This window comes from Poecilia formosa, unplaced genomic scaffold (genome assembly GCF_000485575.1).
Source record: "Poecilia formosa unplaced genomic scaffold, Poecilia_formosa-5.1.2 Scaffold77, whole genome shotgun sequence".
NCBI classification, from domain to species: Eukaryota; Metazoa; Chordata; class Actinopteri; order Cyprinodontiformes; family Poeciliidae; genus Poecilia; species Poecilia formosa.
This window is the reverse complement of record NW_006800016.1, coordinates 303,731-322,971: the sequence shown is the minus strand read 5'-3', so window position 1 is coordinate 322,971 and position 19,241 is coordinate 303,731. Positions and strand designations below refer to the sequence as shown.

The window sequence follows — 19,241 nt, the reverse complement described above, 5'->3', positions numbered from 1 at the left end:
AAGGTGGAGGAAAAAGAGAGGAGTCGAGTGGGACAGGGAAAGAGGGGGGAGTGAAAGATAAATGAGAGCGCGTAGAGAAAAGAGGGGATGTAAAAATAGAAGAGAGCTACAGATATAGAGGGCCAGGCAGAGACTGAAAGAGAGAGAGAAAACATTGCTATTGGTAGCTATAAATTGTCACTAATACAGATGAGAAGGCTTGACATTTTATACTCGTTCTGTAATTTTGGTATGCTGCTGCTGCTGCTCGAGTGACGTTTGAGCAGCTATGGCTATAAGCTTCCCCTTGGGCGATCATCACAAGGACTGATGGACCGATGTCTGCAATAACTCCAACTAGCTACCATCCTATCAGTCTAATTTTAGGTCTGTTAATTGTAATCTGCTGCTCAGGTTTCAGTTCTGAGACAATAGCTTATTTCACACTTATCTCTTTTCGCCATTCCAGTATATACGAGAATCTGCTGGTTAACTCTAAAAACTAACAGAGAAACTACAACATGTGGTTCTTTTTAATAATGGATGAAAACCCTCATTCACTGAAAGCCTTGGTTGTTGTCCTTCTATTTAAAGCTAACGTCAGCAGCAGATTTACTGCCAGCAGCTGGGAGGCTGAGTGTCCTACCTGTTTGCCAGTCTTGGTTCCTTGGCTTGATATGTTGGGGGCAGAAGCAGGAGCAGACTCTGAAGTTAATGTCGAGGATATCGCCAAAGGCTGCGATGACGAGGACGATAATGGCTTTGCAAGCGGCGGTGAAGCAGCAGATGTAGTTTTTTTGGATGTGGCCTGGACGGCATCCAGGCCCGATCGCTGCTCCCTGTTTGCCTCGTCTGTGGCTGGGCTGCTTTTGATCTGCTGGACCGCTCTTCCCTCTCCATCTGCCCTCAGCAGAGCCCCCCTGCCTTGCCTCTGATACGTCCTGATGGTGGGCTTGCACACGTAGCTCTCCAAAATTTTGGGCGGCTTTTTGGTGCGCTTGGCCTGGAGTCCAATCCGGACCCTTACGTTCCCCTCGGGGCAGTTTGACTCCCTGCCAGAGAGCTGGAGCTCCTGCTGCCCTCTGCAGCGCCCCTCGATGAGCAGCTCCAGCACTGCTCCCTTGTCCCCTTCTCTTTTTCCTCCTGGTCCTTTCTTCTCCTCCTCTTTTTTCCCAACATTGCCACTCTCCCCCTCGACTCTCTTCTTTTTATCTGACACTTGGTCCTGCTTACAGTCTTCAGGAGCAGAAGTGGAGTCCAGAGTGGAGGCGGTGGTTGGAGGGGTCCCCCCCTTCACTCTCTGGTCCATCAGAGAAGTCAGGGGGGAGAGGCAGTGTTCTGCGGAGTTCCCAGTATAACACCTTCAAATGAGCCCAGAGGGACTGTTGGGGTCAAAGACGAAGGGCAGACTGCAGGTGCAAACCAGAAAGGTTAGCAAAACAGATCCCTTAACTGTCCAAGTGCAGTTTATTGCCGTCAACCAGCGAGGGAAGGTCTCTCTCTTGTCCTTCAGACTTGAGCTGAGTAAATATGAATCCAAAAGAAAGAGGAGACGAAAAAACAGACACACACACACACAGAGAGAGAGAGAAAGAGAGAGAGAGAGAGAGAGAGGCCAGAGATTAGTCATTTTAGTGAGCTCAGATGCTGAATCGCAGCGGCACAGGAATTGAGGGGGAAAGTCCCCTTCCTGCAGGCAGCTGCAGCGAGGTGCTAAAGTCTGTGTCCACAGAGATGATCTCATCATACAGAAAGCCCAGGAGGCCAATCAGATTCCCAGAATGTCAGCTCTAACTGGAAGACTTTACTCACAATCCCACCAAACAACTGTCACAGTGGTCTCTTCTGACGGTCTTCAGCTACGGTGCATAACAAAAGCGCTTTTGTAAGAACTCTTACATTTTCTATTATGTTAGCTCAACACTAAAACATTCTGAGGGGGATTTTATGTGACTGACCAACACAACGTAGTGCATAATTTTGAACTTGAAGAAAAATGTTACAAGGTTTTTAAAAGTTTTTTTTTTTTTTTTTTTTTGCAAATAAAATTCTCAAAAGCATGAAGTGAATTAGTAGTGTCCCTAAAAAAACATCCAGTCCCACTGCCGCTACCACATTTCACCGTATGGAAGTTGTTTTGCTGTGATGTAAAGTAATAGTTTTCTATCACAAGTCGTCTTGTCAGACCAAACATGGATGTCTGACACTCGTTTGGCTCTGTGGAAACTGTTATCTGTAAGACTGGATACATCCAAAGGCGATTCTAAGAAATCCCTCTTCCTTCTCAGTAAGATCACATTTTAAAGCATTTCAAACATGACGCTGCCAACACCTTGTTTCGCCGCGCGTTTTAGGGTGACGAATGTTTAGTAATGTTTTCTAGCAAACCTCTGAGGCCTTAACAAAACATAAATTTATACTGAGACTAAACTACACACACTAAAGGAAGTTGGTTTCACTGGATTTTAAAAGTTTCAAGAGGTAGGAGGGATGGATATGAATGCACACTTTTCAAATTCTTACCTGTGAACATTAATAGTTTCCTTCTAATTCACGACTAAGTGCAGCTTTGTTGATCTGTCACAAAAATTCAAATAAAATACACAGAATGTTTTGGCTGTGATCTAATGGAGAAGTTGTGCAGAGCACTGCCCCTATAGATCTGAACCACAGCCACAGTCCCCTGCACACTGTAGCTCAGTTACAACCCTTACTATTCCTCTCCCTAAATCACCGAATCAATCAGTCGTCTCCTGACATATTCGAACACTTGATCCAGTCTCCTCCCCTCGTCTCCCAACTGTCTTTGCCTTCTGTTCTCAGCAACTCCCACAGCCACCTCTCCACCCACCCTTCCCTTCACTGTAGTCTCTTTTCTTTCGAAACCCCCCGCCCCCTTTCGTGTTTGGCTTTAACCTTTTTTTCATACATTTCCTATTAGTCCCATCCACTCTCATTCCCTCTCTGCAGACCACACAGTAAAACAGTCAACCCGAAAACTGTATCGTTGTTAATCAGAACCATATTTCTTCCCTCTGAGCAGTCCTTTCTGCTTTTCCCTCCTCTCCAGCCTAAATCCTTCCATTCACAGCGCAAACCATTCCCCTCCTCCCTCCCGCTTTTCAGTAGTGGTAACACAAATCCGTAGGAAAGGGTAAAACTTATTTTTGGAAAGGAGTGCAAATTCCTCCTCCTCCCATTGCTTCCTCTAAGTCAAGTAAAGCTTTTCATTGACCCCATTGTAAATGGACTTTTAATGTGACATTACACCAGAGAAACACGCCCTAAAAATAACAATCCGCTCACCAGAGAAAAACTTTCACTCTCACTCACCCTGCGTTCACAACTGTTTTTCTTCCAAACCGAAAAGCTTTGAAAAGGAAAGTGACATCCTTCGTCGAGCTCCTCTCATTAGTCTCCATCTCTCATCAAGGGACACGCTCGTCCATTTTCTAATAAAACACACCCCGCCAAAGCATTCTTGCGGCTCTTTCTTCTTGTGTCTCTGGAGGGCCACTTATGAAATAGCTCATCTGTCTCTCAACAACACGTTGAATTGCTGCCTTAAACCTACGAGAGCATCTCAGTTTAATGTTTTCATTTAGGAGCTCAGTGGACCATCTTTCCTGCCTCTAGGTCCCCGAGTCCAAACACACACAGAAACTCTTTCCTTGAATCACACGAATCGACATCTGTTCCAGAAACTGCTCTTATGTAACAGTATTGGAAAGCATGTTTAAGGCCAGTACTGCTTACAATAAAATCAAACGAGTACAGCCGTGGACAGTAGCTTTCTTAAAGATGCAATCCAAGGATGCCAATTTATTCCGCTTGACAACCGTATACCGACAGTAAAACGCAGATGAGTGAGAAAGGACGTCACAAAATGCAAAATTTAAACAATGTGCTGCAGAAAAAAAAAAAATCTGCTTACTGTTTCTCGTGTGAGATTGGGTTTATAACGTCACAAGAAGCCCAAGAATCAATCTGATCAGCCAGCATTGGAACATATTATGCCGGAAAAGCAACTCCTGATAAATTGAGGCATAGACTCCAAAACGCTCATTTGAGTTGAAAAATGCTAACCATACAGGTCTGAGCCAGAATTTGACTGATGTTCCCCAAGCCATGAAGGGCGCTGAGTAGAGGCAAACGATTATTCAGATCTCTAACTTGCACGAATGTGTTTATATTTCTGATTCAATTTTTCCGTCTGTTTGGTTTTTCGGCACATGTACATGCCAGACACCGTCGGGAGCCCTACCCACACGACTTTCTTTTTCTTTTGCACGTACAAACGACAATAAATTTATAGCTTCATATAAATAAAGTATTTTTGGTTTTCTCCATATGAAAAAAAAAAATCTTTGTCCTTGCCAAAAGAAGTTCTTTGTAAACACTCCAAATATCTTCACCCATAGAAGAAAAAGGCCCCAAGATATTGCATTTACTGTAGCATTATATTCTGTACTGTAACACGCTCACTAAAATGCACTACAGAACAAAGAAGAAGGTATGAAGCTTGTATTTAAAGACTGCTGCTGTTGATGTGCTTGGGGTCATGCTTCAGCATTGATTATTTGTACCTCATTTCCACTGAGTGGTACAGCACGGGTCGGTGTGGTTTGGTTCGCTGAAAGGGCTTCCACCACAAGTTGGACTTTCCCTGGGAAGCCAGGATGAAACCCAAAAGCCTATTGTGGCATCAAACATGTTGCACTAGTTTGTCTTGTGATGGTCGCAAGCAAAGACATTTTTCTGTCCCCCAGTCAAATGACTGTGCTGTGTGATGCCAGAAGCTCCACCCTAACTATGCCATACCAACTACAACTGCACACCACCTAGAGCCTATTTAGGATGGTGCAGTATGGGTCGCTTATATGGACCGCTTTTACAATGGGAGCTGACAAAACAGCATACCGAACCGCACCGACCCATGTCATGCCACTCATTTGAAACAAGACATCGCATACTAATCCAACTAATTAAAGAACCTCGTGGATATTGCTTCCACTAATCTGTAAGCATAAGATATATTGCCCGAAAAACATCTATTTGTTAAAAATAATTATTTTTCTGTGTCCCCAAATCCTTGGAGCCCTGGGCTACTGCCCCAAGTGAATGTCTGTCATTCACTTGTACTGCCTCCAACATCTACTTAATTTTCCAGACTAGAGCCAGTCTGAACTCTCTTTAACTTCTCTCTTTCTGTCTACTGAACAATGGGAGTTTTTCTTACTTCCCCCCTGGAGTTGACTGGACTGTTGTTGTTGCCAGCTGTATTACCTGTCCACACAGTGGGGCTAACCGACAGATCGGGGCTTTGTACGAGTCAGAAGTAGCGAGGGATGCAGCAGTTCTGCAGGAAGCGTCGTTGGAACTTATCTTAACCTTTATTGTTACCAGATTTCTCAAATGTTTTGATGATGCTGTTCTGACTAGAGATAGACACATTGAAGTTAGGCAATGCTTGCTACTAGTATCAGGGATTACCGCGCTTTAACTTCTTTATAAAGAAATGTGCTTGGGGTCATGCCTGAGTATTGATTATCTATACCTCAGGTCTGGAGACCTGAGTAACTGTCCCTTCCCTCACCTATTGCTGTTTCTTGCCAGTCTACTAGCTGAAAGAAATGGCTGTACAGTTTTTCCCTTGCTTACAGGCTGGACAAACTCAAATCTTATCAGTTATTAAGAAAGCACACAGTTATGACATGAAATAGGTATTAGGCAACACTATCAGTTAATATAGTCGGAGCCTCCCAAACAAGAAAACTGCTCTAAAAACAAAACTTATCCATTATTCATTGCAGTACTTCAGTACAATACTAACATAGTTCTATTGTACTATGAAAGAGTGAAACAGCTGGATTTATATTTCATATTTTCAAAAGTATTTCAAATTACTGATCCTCTCATGGATCCAACATTGGGGAAACTATTTCATCTATGAAAAACTGTTGAAATGATTTCAAACATTAAACTTATCAAACCTTTTTCTATACGTTTTGAGTTATGCAGACATCATTAACTAGAGTTTATCATTATCACAATAAATAACAGTACAATTTTTCCCCTGATAAGGACATCCAGTGCTATAATTGCCCGTACCTTGATGGGGAACGAAGGTTTCCCCAGCCTGCTATCATCATCCTGAATAACTGACTGCTGTTTAAAAACTGAAGCAGGTAAACTGTGAGCAGTATGTCTGTCAAGTAGCTAACTACACATTCTGCCAGAGCAGATAGCCCAACTTATTAACTCCCTAATATCAGCTAGTTATACTCTTGGTGTTATTCTGTAAATAATATAAGACTTGCAGAAAGGTCTTATATTCTCTGCTAAAAAGGTTACTAAATTTATTTTTCTCTATTTTTTTTTAATATTTGTACCTAAATTGATGCATCATGTACATATAGTCGTAGGAATCTCAGACTGGTGGAGACGTTACAATTAAAAACAAGGAGATTGCAAATGCACACATTCAAAATAACTCTAATCAGTTACCTTTTGTGATGTCACTAAAGACATGTTGATATGAAGAATAGATTTTATCTTGAGAGAATGACAAGTTATAATACAATACCGGAACAAGTATTTTCTCCTCATTAAATGTTATTCAACAGACAACAAAGTAGAGCTAAAGACTTTACTCAAAAGTTTTGGTAACAGCTTTAAATGCAGGCACTTTCTGAAACAGCTGTAGTGAAAAGCGACGGCAGGCAGATGATGAGAGTGGCAGGTTTTCAAACCTAAAAGGGTAAGCCCATTCAAGATCAGTCAAAGAGCATACTAATAGCTCCTTATGCTCTCCAGAGCCATACCTCTCATACATAACTCTGAATTATTCTAAGATTAGAGCAGAAGCTATTCCCAGTGACAGAATGATGGGTGGACTTGACACCGTAAGTCACTGTGGTTCCTCTGGAGAGGGACGATTAAATCATGATAATGGCCCTCCGTCTTTCCAGCAGCATCATGATCACCATCCTGTGACAGTGTTATCATCGAGGACCACAACAGCCGCTAGCATCTGCCTGACAACAGCAGGAGCACAGCTGGAAACTGGGCTCCAGTGTTGGCATCTCAGGTTATTGAACCATGAAGCCTCGCAGTTAGTCACTCGGTTCTCACACCTCACCTTCACAGGGAAGGAGTAGCGCCCATAAGGAGATACTGTGAGGTAGTGGCCAACCGTACGAATTTACTAGGCAATCGTAGATGAAAGTCTTTTTATAATACATTTTTATTTTTTTTTTGTTTTCTTCATTGGTTTGTCATGCTTGTGTCTTTCAGAGCGTACTTCTCATTCCTGTCCTTATAGTCCTGATATTATGTTCTGGTTCCAGCTTTTACGGTGCTTGGAAAAGATGACCAGTGGCTCGCATCTGGTCACCTTTTTCTAGAGCTTTCGGATGCGCCCCTATACAGAGAAGTAAAGTACTTTGCAATAGTATTCACCTTAAACAGTTATCCTTTTTGTCAGATTACAAGTGTTCACTTCAATTTACTTTATTGGAATTTCATATGATCAACTAGCACAAAGTAGTGGTTAACTATAAGCGGAAGAAAATGATTTTAATTGTGTTTCGCAAATAGAAATCTCTAAGGTGTGTTGTGTATGGCAGAAACCAATTTTACAGCAACTACAGCTGCAAATCTTTTGGGGTTACGTTTCTGCCAGCTTTACAACGAGAGACTGAAATACTTTCTTGCAAAATAGCTCAGGCTCAGTCAGATTGATGGAGGTCTTCTGTGAAAATCAGTTTTCAAATGCTGGAACAAATAACTGCCATATGGTTAATGGTTTTCTCCAACTTGAGCTCCAGATTGCTGCAGCTCCTCCAAAGCCACTGCTTGCCTGGTTAACGCCTTGCACAACTTGGCAGTTTAGGTGGATGACCATGGAAGCTTTGGATTTAAGTAATTCAGTTTCTCTCTAACATGTTAAGTTTCTTGGTCGTGTTGCTTGTTCTCTAATTTCCAATAACTAACCTCGGATGCTTTCACAGATCAGCTATACTGAGACTATGTTACACCTATTTGCTAATTATTTCTGAAGGCAATTGAATTGGTTGCACAGGTTTTGGCTTAGTGTAACCATGCCACACTTTTCTTATTTTTACTATTCATTGCACCCTTTATTTCCACCACACATTTTTACTCTTCTTTTCTGCTTGTTTATCACATAAAACTCCCGTAAAAGACATTAAGGTTCGTGGCTCTTGCGTGACAGAGCGTTGATAAAGTTTGAGGGGTGTGAATACTTTTGCGATTTTTCTATTTCCCACCTCCTCACACGTACACACGCTTCTCCCTCAGTTAGAAGTGTGTTGATTGAACATTATGTACTCGGGTCGCAGTTGTGTCGGCTGACTGATGTTGCCACTGTAGATATATTGAAGCTTTCTCTCCTCTAAAATGACTTTGCGCACCATCCTCTTGATGCTGGCGCACTTGCAAATGAAACACACGTGTTGTTGTTGCTCCTTTCTCCTCCGTTATTACATATGACGCGTGTTTGAGCGTCCTAATATATATATTAAAAAAAAACAACACAACAAACATGCACAGCAAGCGAGCTAAAAACTCAACATGGAAGTAAAAGCGGGAGCATGGCATCAAAACGCGCCTGCTGATGTGGATCAGTCCCGAGAGAGCCCCCCTCCCCACCCCCTCTGTCCTCTGCCAGTCCCCCTGCTGGTGTCAGCAACATTGAAATAAGAAAAATATCACCGCGCAAGGAGAACAGAGGAAGGGGGGGAAACACGCTCAGCAACAAGGGATAAAATTAGCGCAAAGCGGATGCACCGAATTTGAGCTCGGTCATGATGAAAAGGCCTGCGCACCTTAATACGGACTGCCATGACAATCTGTAATAAGGCTACGTAGGCTACTTACCCAGAGAGCGCGTCCCAGAGCCAACTGCGTTCAAGGCAAAAGGAGCTGAAGGTGTTGCTGTCCTGCTCTCCGCTCCTGTCGGTTCTAACTGCGAGCGATCCGCCGCTTCTGGTGCATTAGATTGTGGCTCCGATTACATAACTAAGGCCGGCGGAGGTTAAAAACACCCCCGAAAGGCGAGTTTGTTTCCCAGCAGAGCGCGGAGCCCTCCGTGCAACAACATCGGCGCGGGTGTTTTTCATAATCGGTACAGTCGACGGATCTCCGCCGAAGCGTCTCCGCAGCTAGGTGGCGTACTGGTTACACCCACTGGGTCTTATTTTGCCCACTTCTCTCTCAGGGAAAGTTGGATCGCTCCCGCCAGTTCTCATGGCTCACGGCGCTCTGATGTACGTGTGTGCGCACACAAGCAGGCAGGCAATGAGGAGGAGGAGGAGGAGGAGGAAGAGGTGGTGGAGGAGGGGGACGGGCTGAAGGCTGCAGCTCTCTAGTGCATATGTGCGTGTGCGGTTGGATGTGCGGGAATGCAACTGCGTGGCCATTTTCATGTGGCCAGAGGAGGAGATAAAACGGCGAAGTGAGCCCAGGATCTCGTTGCAGTTCATAACAGGCGATCAGAGGAAGGCTATTTAGTCTCTTAATAAAATGGCGACGATTTGGCTGAAGTGAGCTGCTGTCAGGGTGTTTTTCTTCTCTTCTGGTGGGGAGCAGCTCAGAAGTTGCAGAGTGCGTCATGTGAGATTCGGGGTTCAGCTCATACACTGCTGGGAGAGGCAAACAGGATATGAACATTTATTAAAAAGTTAAAGTGAGGACTGCTTATTATGCACTAGTTAAACAAAGAAACAAAAAGCAAACAGTCTCTCTCTATCACTCATCCATGGATAATATATTTTATTTCAAGCATAATGCATTTGACAATAATAGAAGTTATACATTATATCGCTATCTGTTTTGTTGCCAATCATAGGTTCAAAATCAGAACGGTTTAGGTCCACAGGGTTTGTGTCAAGTTCATCGATATACCTCGTCAAATAAATGTGTCAAAATTCTCAAAATAATACATTTTTATTGCAGTAGTGGAAAATCAAGACTGCAGTTTTCATTACATTTCTGGCTTTAATTTGAGAAGATTTAATGAGAATAAAAACATAACACACACAGCAGCCAATTTCTCTCAGCCACCATATTCAAAATGGGAAAAATAAGAGAGCATAACCTTGAGGCGGTGCATTTTGAACTTTGCAAGACAGAAAATAGTTAAATTCTGCCCTGAGTTTACTCAGATCTGTAGTCTAAAAGTTTAAAGCTACTGGGACTGAGACAAACAAGGCTTCTTGGTGAGTTAGATTTTATCGTATTTGCACCCTTAAAGATTTCATTTGTCTTAATCAGATAGAATAAAATTTGAATGTTGGCTAAAGATAACTTTTTTTTTAAAAAATGTACAGCGTTTTCAAACTCTGATTTTATTGATTTAGGGAGCAAAATTACCAAAAACAACATGAGCCTATAAAGAAAATTAATAAGAACTGGTTGTGCCACCGTTGGTGGCAACATTCAACTTTGATGCTTGGCAATTTGTTTTTATGTCTCCATGGAGCAAGTTTGCCCCACTCTTCTTTAAGTGAAGATAAGCTGGCCATTTAAGGTCATGTCACATCATCGCAATTGAATTTAAGTCCATAATTTGACCAGGCCGCTTCAAATTTGATTATATGAAGTCTTCACAAAGTCTGTGACATAAAATCCAAGTAAAACATCTGAGATTATGTGGTTTCAAAAAAAGAGAGACTGAGCAATAATGGCATCCATAGGACACTTTCCAAGGAGGGAACAACTGCTGAGGGAAAAGGAAACTGGTCTCACTGTTCCCAGCAGACATCTTGATGATCCCCAAAAGGTGAACTTTTAGTAATTACATTTAGTGTAAAACTAAAGCAGTATTTTATAATAAATGACATCATAAACAGTCAAACATGGTAGCAGCAGTGTAATGGTCTGTTAAAAACCTCCTGCAATTGTTTAACCAATTTATCCTTAAGTCAATGAATGGATTGTTCAAGACTTTCTGCTCTTCAGAAGAAAATCTTGAACATAAACCATAAATCAGCTTGTGATCTTAGGTCAAGTACACTTGTGCTATTCAGAAGGACAAAGATCTAAAGAACACTCAAGTGAAAGTGTTGGAATGAATGGCCTAGTCAAAGTCTGTATTAAAATCTGATTGAGATACTGTGCTTGACCTTAAACAGGTTAGTCGTGCTGGAACACCTTCCAATGTGAGTGCATTAAAGCAACTCTTTAAGTTGGGCCAAAATTCCCCCACAGAGTGGATAGAGAGGTTTGTAGTCATTTATCAGAAAGACTTAGTTTCAATTGTTATCAAGTCATCAATGAACTTGGTATCACAAATGGTAATGACCAAAACTACAGTCAACACATTTAATATAATCAAAGAAGATAAATAAGATGCACACAGAGAAGACACGCTGATGCAAAGATATAAAATAAAGTAGCTTGAAGTATATGAAAAACACGATAGCTCAAAAAGGTTACTCTTTAAACTCTGTACCAGACATGCGTAACGACGTTTAGAAACAAAATGTGCTAAAGTCCAAAAAACTACATTTCCCATCTTTGAGGAGAAAGCTTGTGTGATCTGATTGGCCAATGACTGTGCTACGTCACGTCCTGGCGTTCATGATGGCGTTGTCCGTGGCAGATCTGGCACATTGACTTTTGCCGAGCTGTGTGGTGTTGTTCTTCCCCTCGTCTTCGTCTCCGGGTCGTTTTGTTGGTAGATGAAGTCAACAGATAAACTCCCAGCGTAAATATCTGTGGAAGTGAACCGCCGGTGAGTAGCTTCAGAGGCCTCACAGCTCGGTTAGTGTTGCCTTCACTGCGCTGCTGCTGCTGCTAGCTGTTAGCTGTGTGTTTATGCAGAGGTTACATGACTCGAGTGAAACATTTAAATGCTTTAAAGCTTTAAAATATAAAAGTAGTAACTTTTCCTTGGCGTGTTTCAGATCATGTCCCTTCACAGACTGGCTTTCAGGCTGCGGCCAACGGTGAGAGTAATATTTATGGATTACTAACTGTGATCTAACTCATTCTGCATGTTTTTAAAACCACATTTGAGGTGTTAAACTGAGAGGTAAAGGTATTTTACTGTATTTTGCTGCTGTGTTGCAGGTGACGCGTGTCAGGAGTCTTCATAGCAGTGGATTTGTCCAGCAGCAGGAAGCTGTGGCTGTGGAGCCAGAACCAGAGTCTCTATCAGTCTTCAGGACACATGAAAAAGACCCAGTAAGATGTTTTTTTTTTCTTCTTTTTTAACGGGAATCAGGTGGTTCGGTTAAGAATCCAAATTTCCATTTATGATTATTTTAAAAAATAAGCATAAGGGCATATGTTCATGTTTCTTCTAAACAGATCCACTAGCTCCTTTATTTTTATATTTAAGGTTAATAGACTGTATATGTTTTTAAGTTCTTCAGTGTTTGTAAACTGCTGCAAATTGAAAGCATAAACTTCAATTTTTCAGTTTTTAAGTGTGCAGAAAGCACACCACATGTCTGTACTTCTTAAGTAATAGGATGAAGCCACCACTGAGTGTGCCACTTAAAAAAGCCGATATATAAAATAGTTGAAGCACTAGAATTTGAGATGATGTTTTTATTTCAGATAATCGCTCATATTCACCAAAATTTTTTTATCTATTTATAGTTATCTATTTATAGTCTGTTTTTAAGATTTCTCACAATCACTGTTCTTTTAAACATGAAGGCCTGTTGTTATGTAATACTTTGTGCATATATTCATAAATATACAGTTAGATTTATGCATAACTTTATTTACATTCAACCAAGAAGTTTGATTCTGACTGGTAAGGAGGCAAGCATCTCCCAATAGATAAAGCAATGTGAAATAAGTGTCCGTTTTATTTACATTTGGCATGTCAGAAGGCTTTGCTGCCCTTCTCAAAGATGATTGGAAACAAATTGTCATTAGACGTTACAGCAATTAAAGTTATTTTCTCATTGCTGAGCAGCTTTTTGCATATTTCCTCTATTACTGTGGTTATTTTTATGCTTGGTGATGAGTCAAGTACTGTTTATTTTATTTTATTTTATTTTATTTATTTACAATTGGTGTATAAATAAATACATATAAAAAGTAGAAATTGTTAAAATGAGATGGTCTGAGGTTATTACAAACCCTGAAGTTGCTTTGAAGGTTTCCCATGGCATCTGTAATAAAATCATTTCGGAGAAAAACATTTTAGTGACAACTAGTGTTCAAGCATAAAACATAAAACCAGTTTTCACTTTTTAACCGCCTTCTGTTACACTCGCCTCTATGAAAAGATAAATGCATATTATTTTTTCTACCCTTATTCACTTTAGTATCTTCTTCTATAGGACTTGTGGCTTGAATTGACAAGTAAATTTAGAAATCAAATTTGAAATAAAGCTGTTTTGTGATCAGATTCATTTTGATTATAGGACTCTGTTCCTGTCCCACTTTATCATTTTGTCCGTCCGAAACCCAGTACCTTTACATGAGTGGCCTTGAGTTAATTTCCTTTTTTCAACTTGTTTTTGTTCCTTTTATTGACAGATTCTACTTACATATTTATGTTGAAATATTTGTAATAAACTAATAACAGTTTGTCGTACCAGTGTAACAGAGTAATTTTTTTTTCATCTGATATAGTTGAGATTGGTATTTTTAATATGTACTTTTGAAGTTTTGCACTTTGCTATGAAAGATGCCCCGATGCGATCATTCTGAGTGACCCATCTCCGTCCCTCTCTCTGACCCTCCAGGCTTGCCACTCAGACAAACATGTGGGACAGTTCTACACCCTGTCTTCTGCGCATGTCCGGCCTCTGTTTTCCGACAGCCTCCCTTGGCGCTATCAACAACAGGCAGGTTCTTCTCTGAAGCTTTAATCGACGTCCTCCACAGTCAACCCGCTTGTAAACCGCGCTGTATCATTCCTAGATGAAGACGTTCAATGAGACCTGCATCATGGTGCGGCAGCCGGCCCTGGAGGTCATCTCTTACCTTAAAAAAGCCGACTACAGCCAGCCTGCCCTGAGATATGTGTTCTGTATCCTTCAAAGCGCTAAGCCGCACCGACTGCAGAGGTAAACAAAAGTTTCTTTGCCTCTCGAGCCTGAATAAAACGTCTGTTGTCGTCCTTATCTGGGGGCTCAGACGGGCTGAAGGGGACTGGGAAGACAATGTCTCTTTGTCACACGCTCCACTTCTGCTACACACAGGGATGGCTGGTGCTTCACGTCCCTGATGGTAAGACGAACACAAATCCCACAAGTGTTTATCTGATAGCCAGAGAGAGTAAAACCCTTCTCCTCCTCCTCTTCCTCATGCAGCCCACCTGTGGGTGAAGAACTGTAAGGAGCTGCTGCCGTCGTCCTATAAGTCGTCTCGCTTTGATCAGCCGCTACAAGCCACCACGTGGCTTCGCAACTTCAAAATCACCAACGAACCTTTTCTTTCAAAGGTAACATTAAAACCTGCTCATTCGCCTCGATGGGAGAGTTATGAAATCAAGAGACAAAGGCTGGAATTAGATCCTGTTTTTTTCCATTATTAGAATTTTTTTTGTGCTTGCAGCTGCTAAAGACACACACTGGGTAATATTTTAGTTTTAAAAAAGCCGTTCTTCTACTCTTATTTATGTTAAGTTGCGAAATTAAAAAAGGAAACAGACAAGCTCTAGTTGCTTTCCAATAAAACTTGCTGACCTCACTCAGAACTGACATATTCTCAACAAACCCAGCTAACTTTTCACAGTTGTTCATGTAATCCGAAGTAGATTTTTTTTCCCCCCACGTTTGTCCTGGTACAAACACAAACTTAGTAAAACAAATGTGTTTTACTGAGATCTTCTACTGAAAACTGTGGTGGCGAACTGTATTCAGCTCCCTCTTTAATTCAGTGTTCCTAAATATGTATAAATATTTTATGATTATTTATGATTAGCCCATTACCATCAGTTCCTCTGTGAGTGTATAATTTAACGTCAGTAAATGCAGATGTTCTGAGAAGGCCTCAGAGGTTTTTTAGGGGACATAAGTGACCGATCAGCATCATGGAACAAAGCGGTTATATTATTTGCTGCTCTGTGTTGGTCTATTAGTAAAATCCCCCCCGAAAATGTGTCAAGATTCCCGTTTGTAAAATGAAAATCTGATTAATCCTAAGAGGTACCAATAGTTTTGAGCTGGGCTTTCAGAATGTGCTGCAGAGATTTCCGCAGAGGGTCTTTAGTCTTGATAACGAGAGACATTTACATCTCAAAGTTGATGTGAAAAAAAAAAAAAAAATCGTATGTTTGCAACTTTTTTTGTTCTCAGATAAAACTAAAGGAGCGGTACGTGTGGACGAAGAGGGAGTCCACCGAGGCGGGAAGTTCACTCGGAGAGCTGGTGGATCAGGTCAGTCCTTTATCCTCCTCTAATTCCAGTGTTTTTCATTAACAGCGCATCCTCTCTCTCTCTCTCATGATCTCTGCTTTATTTCCACTTGAGTTAACTCTCCTTCAGGAGTCTTTAAAGTTTCATCTCTCCACCTCCACCGGTGATCGATAGCCAATGAGCCGAGCAGGGTGATGCATCAGCACAATGTTGTTGTACCACCCGCATTGATGAGGACAGAAAGGAGCCGAGGATTTATGTGCAGCTGCAAAACCCTCACTTTTTGTCTGTCACGTTTCAGCTTAGGGAGATTTATTGCATCCATCAGAGTCCGACTTGTCGGTGTTGATGTTTCTGGAGGGCACTGTGCAGGATGCTAACATGATTAGAGGAAATACTGATAAGCATCCCTCTGCTGATTTGATTTGATTTTCTATTAATCTGTCAAATACTTCCTGTTTTTTTTTTTTGTTTGTTTGTTTTCCTTTTATCTGATAAAAACTTGAGGCTTAAAATGGAGTGCATTGTGTATAAAATCCCCCCCCCAAATCCGTCTGCTCTTTACCATAATGTGGTGTTTTTAATATTTTTCTGCCTTTTCACAACATCGCATTTTTCATCTGAGCCTACTTGCTTTGCTGTAGGGCATATCGCGAATAAAGAGCAGCAGCGACGTGGTGGGAGCGGTGATGAAGGAGCTCAGGCTGCAAAGCGACCAACCGGGAGCGGACTTCCGCCTGGCCGTGGCTGTGGACGGCGTGAACGCCCTGTGGGGAAGATCCACCATCAAGAAGGGGGATAAGACTGCCGTAAGACAAAACTCATCCATCATGCTGCGTCCTCTGTATTTGTTTTTTTTCCTTTCTCTTTCCACAAACAGGAAGTCTTAGGTGTCCTTCTAATTTTCCTCAGGTGGATCCAGAGGAGCTCACTTTGGTTTATAACCTGAGAAAGCTGATGAAGAACGACTGGGTGAGGAGGGACGCAACAGCTAGAGCCTCAAAATGCCGTTTCAGAAACCTGTTGTTGACATTTACCGTCTTGTCTCAGAGCGGCGGCGCCGTCATTACCACGCTGTCTCAGACGGGCTCTCTCTACCATCCAAAATCCGCCTACTTGCCTCAAGATCTTCTCGGAGAGGTAAGAGAATATTCTGTTTCATCTTGATGTTTGATCAGCTGCTCCTCAGAGAGCCGCAGATGATTCAGCTCTGCTGCTCAGTTTAGGCTAATGTACATCAAAAAAAGACATCTAAGTGGGTAAAGACGCAACAACCGTAGCATCAAAGAAATCACTTCGATTAGTGACGAACCTCATCTATATGGGGTCTTTAAAAGATAAAATGATTCTTAGGGTTGTCTCAGTTTTATATCTAGAGCCGTTTTAAAGACACCGAGTTGTTGAGTGTTTAGTTAAATTTACTGCCTTGCCGTAGTCATAACCCGTGACTCTTTCCATATTTTTTTAAATATGCTTTGAGTTTTCATGTGCTAGGCCAGCCAACGTAGAGCCTCGCTGAAGCGTACGAAAATTGAGAAATTGTTTCTAAAAGTTTTTGCTTGCAGAAATTCGAAAAGTGTGCCATACATTCATTCCCTTCCAGCCAACGCCTTACACACAAGCATCTTTTGCTACTGTTACAACTGCAAGTCGAGTGTACTATGTTTATCTAAACACTGACATTTTTGTTGATTCTTTGCAAAAAAAAAAAAAAGTTTAAGTTCTGTTAGACTGGATGGAGAGCATCTTGGAGCTTGAAGTCTTGACAAAGATTCTAGATCCGATTTAACTCTGAACGTTTTAAAACATGAATATGCTTTGAGTCAAGGTTTGCCAGCGTAGCTCAGGCTGCATGTTTATGGTTGTTGCCCTCCTGAAATGGGAACATCTGCCTCAGTTTGCACTCTTCTGCAGCCTATAACTATAATTGCGTTGTGTGCATTTATCACATAAAACCTCCCAGGAGTACATTAAAGTTTGTTGAGTTCCCCTGGTTGGGATGTAAAGATTTATGCTTATTAAAGATTGTCTCTAGACTGTTCTCAGTTTTAAACAACCCCTTTGCAGATATATGTCTGTTACAGTGTTCTTCTCTTAATATTACATTTATCCTCAGAGGATCATATTCTGACTGTTTGGCAGGAAACTGCCCATTGAACTGTTTAAGTTGCTGTTTTTGTAAAGAAAATGGCTTTTTATTTTCTTGTAGTACAGCACAGAGGTGTTGTTTTTCCAGTGAAAATGGAGAGTAAAGCAAATAATGACTCGCATTAGTCTTTTCGACACTGCAGCACTTTAGCATGTGACTTCATTAAGTCGTTTTGAACTAATTACTAGTATATTTGTTGCGCGACTGCACACCAGGAAATCAGTTCATCCGAGGACTGATAAATCCCTCTTCTTCCGCCGAGAGGCATAAATTATAAGATTTTAAAGTGCGATCACGTAACCCACCTAATGGAAAACATTAGCATGATATGAATATAATATTTATTATTTACTTCACCCTTGACTGTGTGGGCTTGACTTTAGCTTTTTTTATTTCCCCCCCCCATCACATTAATGCATATTTGAATACATTTATCATTCACTTCGTTCCTCTTCTCTCCTGAAGTGCCTGAAGCAGTCGTCAGTTTCTGACTTTACTTTTTACATGTGAATTTATTGAAAAAATTGGACTGAATTGGTGCATACTTCAGGATAATAATTAAAACTACGGCTTTAAATGTGTACACAACCGATTTCTTTAACTTCCTGCCTGTGTCGTCCTCATAGAGAGGCTTTGACAACATGGATCCGTTCATCCCCGTCTCGGTGCCCAACTACAGCGAGAAGGAGTTTGAGAGCTGTTACCTTTACTACATGGACCGGAACTGGCTGCAGCACCCACAGAGTGAGTTATGATCCTGTCACTCTGCGGTTGTGTGATTTTTAAAAAATGAAACGCAACTAAAGTTTTCTGACCATGTCTGCTTTAACCATCAGGCCGAACAGCAGAAGGGAAGAAAGAACTCATCTTTTTGTGTAACATGAATCCATCCATGTTCGAAAGACTTTGCGGCCACTTGTGACGAAGTCACAGAAACGTTTCGTCACAACAATGCCACTGCATCGGAAACATGCAAACGTATATCTCTGTGGTGTGTATCATGCTGTAAATTATACTACTTTGTTGCTTTCATAATAAAACATTAATAAGAACAACTGTTTGTTTGTTTTTTATCTTTAAGAATATCATTAACTATCCTAGCAAACAATTTTACAAGTTGAAAATGGAGCAAAGCGTGGAAGAACTTGGGTCATGGTCTTGTTTGACACAAAGTTACATCATCCATGTTTAACACTGCTGGAAAATAAATATTTGAATGTTAAATTATTTTCCTGGTTAAGCTTTGTTTTTTTTGGGATTTCATTGCTACATGCAAAAAAAAAACACAGTCATCAAAAAGCATTTGTCCCCTTATGAATTTCTTGTTTTTACACTCTTATTACACTTGTGTGTTACAGATCAAAGAATTTTTTTAAAAGATGACATCAGTAAATGTATAATATAAAGTTTTCAAGATCGGTTATCCAGAGAAACTTGGCTCTAATAAGTGAAGGGTAATTGCCCCCTATGCCTAATAGCTTGGCAGCAACAACTGTGGATAAACTTTGACCCACCCTTATTTTATGATTATTCTATTCACATTGTAGGATTTTGAACATGAACCACCATCCTGAAACATTTAAGCAGGTTTAGGTCCAGCCTTTCCCCGAAGCCACTCTGAAAGCCGTTTTCTTTATTGCGTGAGATAAAAGATGTGCTGTTGTGCTGCAGATGATGGCGCAGCTGCATAACCGAAGTCCTCCTGAACTCAAGCTGCAAACTGATGGCCAGATATTGTTTTTCAAGATGTTCGGCTAGAGAGC

The 19,241-nt window shown here is 41.2% G+C and overlaps 2 protein-coding genes across 3 annotated transcripts; one reads left to right on the top strand and one right to left on the bottom strand.

The window, feature by feature from the left end:
* On the bottom strand, positions 1-9,607 carry LOC103140777 (histone-lysine N-methyltransferase ASH1L-like). Its single transcript, XM_007556065.2, has 2 exons — positions 8,881-9,607; positions 1-1,499 (listed from the first exon to the last, which is right to left on the bottom strand). The coding sequence occupies exon 2, from the start codon at positions 1,286-1,288 to the stop codon at positions 533-535; it is 756 nt and encodes a 251-aa protein (XP_007556127.1). The 5' UTR covers positions 1,289-1,499; positions 8,881-9,607; the 3' UTR covers positions 1-532.
* Positions 9,608-11,555: 1,948 nt separating this feature from the next.
* Positions 11,556-18,533, top strand: dap3 (death associated protein 3). 2 transcript variants are annotated; one of them, XM_016673402.1, is made up of 13 exons: positions 11,556-11,766; positions 11,910-11,951; positions 12,076-12,189; positions 13,713-13,814; positions 13,891-13,999; positions 14,107-14,199; positions 14,283-14,413; positions 15,270-15,350; positions 15,974-16,138; positions 16,242-16,301; positions 16,380-16,469; positions 18,105-18,222; positions 18,315-18,533. In XM_016673402.1, exons 2-13 carry the CDS (start codon positions 11,913-11,915, stop codon positions 18,398-18,400), a joined length of 1,188 nt encoding a protein of 395 aa, XP_016528888.1. In that variant the 5' UTR covers positions 11,556-11,766; positions 11,910-11,912; the 3' UTR covers positions 18,401-18,533. The 2 variants fall into 2 exon arrangements, with proteins under 2 accessions (XP_016528888.1, XP_007556128.1); XM_007556066.2 differs by having other exon boundaries at positions 11,557-11,737.
* Positions 18,534-19,241: the final 708 nt, after the last annotated feature.

Excerpts from the sequence above, each read along its gene's own strand:
- LOC103140777 (XM_007556065.2), bottom strand. The coding sequence starts at position 1,288 with ATGGACCAGAGAGTGAAGGGGGGGACCCCTCCAACCACCGCCTCCACT.
- dap3 (XM_016673402.1), top strand. The coding sequence starts at position 11,913 with ATGTCCCTTCACAGACTGGCTTTCAGGCTGCGGCCAACG. Across the intron at positions 15,351-15,973 it reads TCGGAGAGCTGGTGGATCAG|GGCATATCGCGAATAAAGAG; the intron begins GTCAGTCCTTTA and ends GCTTTGCTGTAG. Across the intron at positions 16,302-16,379 it reads AGCTGATGAAGAACGACTGG|AGCGGCGGCGCCGTCATTAC; the intron begins GTGAGGAGGGAC and ends GTCTTGTCTCAG.